The following is a 7,213-nucleotide window of genomic DNA, read 5'->3' as shown; positions in this document are numbered from 1 at the left end:
GATCCTGTCACAAGGTAAACATAGATGCTTCAAAGTCAACTCTGGCTGCTTCCTCTTTCTGTTGTCGTTACTGCTAGCTAGTAAAATTAACGAAACGGTCATCATTGTCGGACAACTTAAAATGGGTAGTTGATACGATGATTAGATGAATGCTAAATGTATCAATTTGTGAAGAATTGGCAATGGATAATCTGTATACACTGCCAACGTTTCCTCCTGGTCGTGGGTTTACTAGCTAAAGACGTTAGCTGCTTGCTATCCTTGTAGCTAGAGCCTTCTCCGCTTGCAGCTAGCTAGATCAGCTGGCAAACTCGGCTCAGCCAGCTACGGGAGAATAACAATTAACTAATACAGCCACTTGTCAGCACAGTTCATTGTAGCTAGCTACATCAGTTTGACAGTTAACGTTATCTAAAGAGAATGGCGTCGTCTTTTGTGATTGGAAACACATTTCGAGAGAGGGTAAGAGACTTGCTGGCGAACGATGAGTTTTCAGTTCCAACGGAGCTACAGAAAGAAGTGGAGGATATTCTTCAACAGGAACCACCATCAACTCTGTCCTTCAGAACTGCTAGAAAACTTAATAAATGTCTGCAAGACAATGGTATCTATAAACAGTTATACAACACACATCTTGCATTGCATGAATTAAGTACTAACCTGTGTGCTTTTCCTTCTTCTCAGGTCAACCTTTCTACCTTCATGAGTTGTTGGAGGACAGCTCATTGCACCTGCCTAAGGTTGAAATGCCCCCCAGAGTAAGTAAGACCTCGATGAATGGTTATTCCTTCAGTCCCTTCATTTTGTCTCCATCACGAGGGCAACATTAAAGTCGTACACCCTCTTTGTGACAGAACCCTATGCTTGTGGCTCGTCTGGAACGAATCAAAGCCAAGTTGGCCAATGAAGAATACAACAGGATCACACGGAATGTAAACACTCAGGTGAATTGCACAGTGCACACTCAGAATGTAGCCTACTGTATGGATTCGAGTAACATATGGCAGCCTGCTTAAATGCATGATGGTGTTTAATGTTTGGGTTGTTGATTCATGCGAGTACTTCTCTTTCCACCCCAGCAAATTAATCGTCGTGAGACACTGGCAGACTTTGGGAGAGAAGGTTGCTATGGTTACAAACGCTTGCATGCAATCTGTCTCTAAGTTTCTTACTATCCTTGTCATCTACCTTTACCTCAACCCTCCCTGTGTGTGTGTGTGTGTGTTGTCTGTCTAGTGCGCTCAGCCAAAGCTGCAGTTGTGACTGTCTTAAACTTCCTAGTGACAGTGGCGGCGACGTTCGCTTGCGCCTATCTCGGCAGTCAATACCTCTTCACAGAGACAGCGGCGGTAAGAATCCATACAAAAATCCCTCATTCTTACAAGCTGGGCAAGTATAAACCCCTATTGCCTGACGAGATTAATCGTGTCACTTAACCTCGATTGCATGATAAGCAAGGGTTAAGCTAGTACTGCATTGTGTTGTACATGGACAAAAATATTGTTTGAAAATGTAATCAAGAAGTAAGCTTCATTTCAAAACCCTTTAACCCTGTTTAAGAATCAGTATCTTTGTTGACATGTTTGCTTGTGTGTTTCAGAGGGTGATATCTGCAGTGATTGCGGCGTCCGTCGTCGGCCTGGCAGAGCTGTATGTTCTGGTACGGACCATGGAGGGAGAGCTAGGAGAACCATAGCACCAGTCAGTGTTCTTATCAACAAAAGACTTTCCTGGAGAACAATGCCCTTATCTGACCCACCAGTGGACTTCAAAACAGAAATCAAAGGGGTTGAGTGAAAGTTGACATGACCACAAAACTATTGATAAGAATTGTCTCAGGTCGTTCGCATATTGAAATCGGATTAGTGTGAAGATCTTGAATGTGACCCAGATGTAAAAGTTGTTTGTTTTACCATCGCTGCTCTATGATGAAGTTAACGCCATGTTTCACAACTCATTTACTAATGTGGACTAACAAAGTTGGGATATTTATCTATTTATTTACATCCATGATGCTTTTATAGTGCCTGTTAAATTAGCCCCCTTCATAACATTTGTCTCATAATTTCCTACTTGGATGGAACAGGGATTTTTTTTTTCTCATGCAATAGCTTATTCATACTGTACTTTCACGGTCCTTCAGTATGTCTGTATAGTCGGTATTGTTTGTCTATTCAATAAAATTAGCACCCAGGTAATTCAACTCTTGAGTTCAGTTTCATTCAATATAAATATACAGTACCAGTCAAATGTTTGGACACACCTACTCCTTAAAGAGTTTTTCTTTACTTTGACTATTTTCTACATTGTAGAATAATAGTGAAGATCAACTATGAAATTACACATGGAATCATGTAGTAACCAAAAAATTGTTAAGCAAATGGCATTTGAATAAGGAATTATAGGTAAGGTGAACAGAAGAACTTGAGTTCCTGTATGTTAATCATGAAGCATATACCCACTGCCCTTCTTCCCAGAGATGTTTATTCTGTCGGTGCGACACATGAAGAAACCCAGTGGCTGTACCGACTCCGACAATATCCTGAGAGAGCCATGTTTCCATGACACAGAATCAATATTTTAGATTCTTCAAAGTAGCCATCCTTTGCCTTGACAGCTTTGTACATTCTTGACATTCTGTCAACCAGCTTCATGAGGAATGCTTTTCCAACAGTCTTGAAGGAGTTCCCACATGTTGAGCACTTGTTGGCTGTTTTTCCTTCACTCTGTGGTCCAATTCATCCCAAACTATCTCAATTGGGTGGAGGCCAGAACATCTGATGCAGCACTCCATCACTCTCCTTGGTCAAATAGCCCTTACACAACCTGGAGATGTGTCGGGTCATTGTCCTGTTGAAAAACATGATAGTCCCACTAAGCGCAAACCAGATGGGATGGCGTATTGCTGCGAACGCTGTGGTAGCCATGCTGGTTAAGTGTGCCTTGAATTCTAAATAAATCACAGACGGTGTCACCAGCAACGCACCATCACAGCTCCTCCTCCATGCTTCACGGTGGGAACCACACATGCGTAGATCATCCGTTCACCTACTCTGTGTCTCACAAAAACACAGAGGTTGGAACCAAAAATCTCAAATTTGGACTCATCAGACCAAAGGACAGATTTCCACTGGTCTAATGTCCATTACTCGTGTTTCCTGGCCCAAGCAAGTCTCTTCTTCTTATTGGTGTCCTTTTAGTAGTGGTTTGTTTGCAGCAATTTGACCATGAAGGCCTGATTCATGCAGTCTCCTCTGAACCGTTGTGTCTGTTACTTTATTTGGGCAGCAATTTCTGAGGCTGGTAACTAATGAATTTATCCTCTGCAGCAGAGGTAAGTCTGGGTCCTCCTTTCCTGTGGCGGTGCTCATGAGAGCCAATTTCATCATAGCACTTGATGGTACCCAATTTGTTATACTTGAGTAAAAGTAAAGATACCTTAGGAAACCCTGTTTTAGCATACAGCTAGCTACCTGCTGCCAGATGTGGTAGAGAGTATTGTCTTCGACTGCCGATCGGCATTCATTTGTTTTGAGGTCAATTAAAGGGCAAGATGGATTTTACAGGCCAGAAGCAAACAACCAATTACAGATACCCTGGAAGCTGTGTAGTACTTAAATCCCTTCCATGACAACACATATCTGTTTTCATGATTCAAAACAACTTTAATACGATATCTATTTGGCTTGTGTTATGACTTCCCCCACCTATACTGTATATCTGGACAATTTCCTTTGTAGTTCTGTCCCTTCATATCAGTTGAGAGATTAAAGGATGTAATTGCATCTGCAAGACAAAAACGTGTCTGAAAGATCCGAGATTTTACACCGGTATTAAGGGTTTATTGAAAGATTATTTGGGATTAAAGATGATTATGATATGCAGAGATCACTGTCCAGCAGGCCAGGTTGAACTGTCATAGTGCTCTTGTCACATCTTGACTGTATTACTCACATGTAATACTTCACTGGAGACCTTTAAACCCAGCTAGAATTAAAGAGTTGGTAAGCTGATAGACCCTGAGCTTCAGTTTTAATATATTTCTTATTATTCATTTTTTTCCTCTATCCTTCCCATATATATGGGGGAAAATATTTTTTATTTGGAAAATAATTATCTGTCGCGGTATCTGGCCACAAGGAATCATTTTAATCCGGATATTTTGAAAGATAATACTCCCGGAAACATGAAACGTTGAATCAAATCGGCCGCGGCTGATTCTATGTCAGGTAGAATACCTAATACCTCAGACAACAACTACTGTATGTAACGTTATACTATGTTATGCATATTTGTCCTCTTGTTCTCATAGCAGAAAGCTGCTTGCCCATCAAAGACCCTACAAAACAATACTATGAGAGGGCTATCCTATAACCCCATCTCTGTAACCATGTAGTATTATTTGACTGTTTTAACCCTTGTGTTCATGTTTTCGTTATTCACCCACTGTTTGCGGGTTTTTTAAACAATACAGCCATAACAATTTATGCAAAAATATTTCATACTTCGGTGTTGACTCATAGACAGCATACGTGGTTAATATTTGACATTTACCTCTGCTAGATCACAATTATCCAATCTGGGTTCAACACCATCCAGATGACAAACGCGTTGTACGCTAAGATGTTTGAAGAATATCACAAGTGACCAGCGTAGGGTTCTTCTTTTACAGCTGTAGCCAGTCACCAGCTTGTCTAAGTTGTCCACCCCTCTTTTTGTGGCATTGTAATCCATTATGATTTCTGTTTTTTGATGTTCCTGGCCACAGATTCTCCCATCCCTATGCAGCGTACTCATGAGTACCACAGTTTTGTCTGTCTTTGGCACGTAGGACACTAGGAATGTGTCGGGCGTGAACACAGACTTAGAGGAATTGATAGGCCAGTTCCATGTATTCAACAGCTGAGGTGGGAGCTCTGGCTTGTTTTTTCATACTGTTCATACCATCGTCAGCTTCCCCTTGAGGAGCTCCTGTCCCAGCTTGTGCAAAGTAAAAAAGTTATTGCATGTGATGTTGTGGCCACGGAGTCCCTGTGTTACATCCAGGATGACCAGCATCCCTTGGTTCTTCTCAGGGGCTCCTTCATCTGGTTTCCCTGTATACACTTGCAAGTTCCATGCATATGATGAAGCAGCATCACAGGCAGTCCAGATCTTGATTCCATATTTTTAGACGGTATGTACTGTCTGAAGGGGCAGCGGCCCCTAAATGGCTTAAGCTGCTCATCAACAGTAACGTTGGGTCCAGGGTTGTAAAACAGGGGAAGGCAGTCCACTCACCTTTCCCACACTGACCTGATTGTAGCTAGCTTGTCTCAATGCCGCCGAGCTGGTCTGGTGTCTCGGGTTATCAAAGCGGATAATCCTAGAGATAATGTGGAAGTTTTCCAGAGACATTATTATTGCGCAGAAAAGTTCTCTGCCAGTTTCTGCATCCCACATCGATTCTGTGGATTCCCCATTGGATTTGAAAACACCAGCAAGGATAAGAACCCCAAAGTATGCATGTACATGAGTTTTGTCCATCTCCTTCCATCTCTGTTCAAAAACACGCCTTCCCTCCAAATGAGTGCAGTCCAGAATGATTTTCTGGATGGTGTCTGGAACGAACAGTTCAAAAGAAGACTTTATGTCCTGAATATGAGTAACCGCCATCCGCGTCGGCCCTGGTTGCATCCTTATCACATTGGCAGCCATGCGAGGTGGCTCGTTCCTTGGGTAAGAAGACCATTTAATTTCACTATTTTTTGACATGCATATTTCTCCTGCAGGCTGCAGATGAGCTGGTTGCTGACGGGCTGGTCCTGGGGCTGGCTGAGGGTCAATCTCAACCTCTTCTTCCAACTCACTGTCAGACTTCGAATTGACAGAGACATGATCCTCATATTCTGAAAATTCTTCATCTTCAAAAGTGGAAGACGCTCATTCCACACTAGCTTCTCTCTCTACAAAAATTATATTCAAGGCCCTCTGAGCATACTGATTGATTGTGGTAAGGAGCCACACATGCAATGTTATTTGTTGTGTCCCTCCCCTAATTTGCACCTGGCTGGGGTAGGGTGTGGTAAAATACTGAATATTTTACAATGTATTGTAATAAAATTGTGCAGGTTCCTGCAAGACATTTTGTAGTTTCACACACTACAAAAGGTAAAGAGTGCAAGAAAAGCAGGAGACAGGCAGACAGGCAGGGTGACAGACAGGTTCTTGGTGCTATGTTGAAACAGCAGGCCCAGGGAGGAGGAAGACAGAGTGAAGGCACACAGCAAATCTTTTTGTTTCATTTTTTCTTGTTTTCACCTACACACACACATTTCCACATTTTTATTACCCTCGAGTCCAGTGGACCCGAACACCACATATGTAATAGAAATGTGTAGGCAGTGGTGTAAAGTACTTAAGTTCAAATACTTTAAAATACTACTTAAGTAGTTTTTTGGGGTATCTGTAAGTTACTTTACTATTTATATTTATGGAAACTTTTATTTTTACTTCACTACATTCCTAAAGAAAATAATGTACTTTTTACTCCATACATTTTCCCTGACACCCAAAAGTACTCATTACTTGTTGACAGGAAAATGGTCCAATTCACACACTTATCAAGAGAACATCCCTGGCAATCCCTTGTTCCTCTGATCTGGTGGACTCACGAAACACAAACGCTTCATTTGTAAACTATGTCTGAGTGTTGGAGTGTGCCCCTGGCTATCCGTCAATAAAATTTAAAAAAATTAAACTGTGCCATCTGGTTTGCTTAATATAAGGAAGTTTAAATGATTTGTAATCTATTTTTGATACTTAAGTACATTTGAGCAATTCCATTTACTTTTGATAATTAAGTATATTTAAAACCAAATACTTTTAGACTTTTACTCAAGTAGTATTTTACTGGGTGACTTTCACTTTTACTTGTGTCATTTTCTATTAAGGTATCTTTACTTTTACTCAAGTATGACAATTGAGTACTTTTTTCCACCACTGTGTGTAGGGGGGAGCACAGCATGCACTCAATGAAAATGTGTTATTTTACAGGTTCTTCACAGAAAATGAGCCAAGGCCAATGAGTGTCAAGTTGGAAAAATGATTAATTGTATCATTTTTCTTTTAGTAAACACTGAACATGGGTCCCACAGACCCGAACACCACACAAAGGTTAACAGTGTCATATTAAACTTCTAATCAATCATTACCATGGTGAAATTAAATCAAT

General features: G+C 41.1%; 1 protein-coding gene across 1 annotated transcript; it reads left to right on the top strand.

The window, feature by feature from the left end:
- On the top strand, positions 1–2,203 carry LOC112265166 (transmembrane protein 199). The gene is made up of 6 exons (XM_024442252.2): positions 1–604; positions 685–758; positions 855–944; positions 1,080–1,122; positions 1,237–1,349; positions 1,601–2,203. The coding sequence occupies exons 1-6, from the start codon at positions 421–423 to the stop codon at positions 1,694–1,696; spliced, it is 600 nt and encodes a 199-aa protein (XP_024298020.1). The 5' UTR covers positions 1–420; the 3' UTR covers positions 1,697–2,203.
- The last annotated feature ends 5,010 nt before the right edge of the window (positions 2,204–7,213 follow it).

This window comes from Oncorhynchus tshawytscha, linkage group LG13, assembly GCF_018296145.1.
Source record: "Oncorhynchus tshawytscha isolate Ot180627B linkage group LG13, Otsh_v2.0, whole genome shotgun sequence".
NCBI lineage: Eukaryota > Metazoa > Chordata > Actinopteri > Salmoniformes > Salmonidae > Oncorhynchus > Oncorhynchus tshawytscha.
The sequence above is the reverse complement of the archived record's forward strand: the minus strand, read 5'-3'. Positions and strand labels throughout refer to the sequence as shown.

Bases quoted from the DNA above. Each gene is read 5' to 3' on its own strand.
- LOC112265166 (XM_024442252.2), top strand. From the start codon at position 421: ATGGCGTCGTCTTTTGTGATTGGAAACACATTTCGAGAGAGGGTAAGA. The intron at 605-684 runs GTATCTATAAAC...CCTTCTTCTCAG, and splicing joins TAAATGTCTGCAAGACAATG to GTCAACCTTTCTACCTTCAT. The intron at 1,350-1,600 runs GTAAGAATCCAT...TGTGTGTTTCAG, and splicing joins TCTTCACAGAGACAGCGGCG to AGGGTGATATCTGCAGTGAT.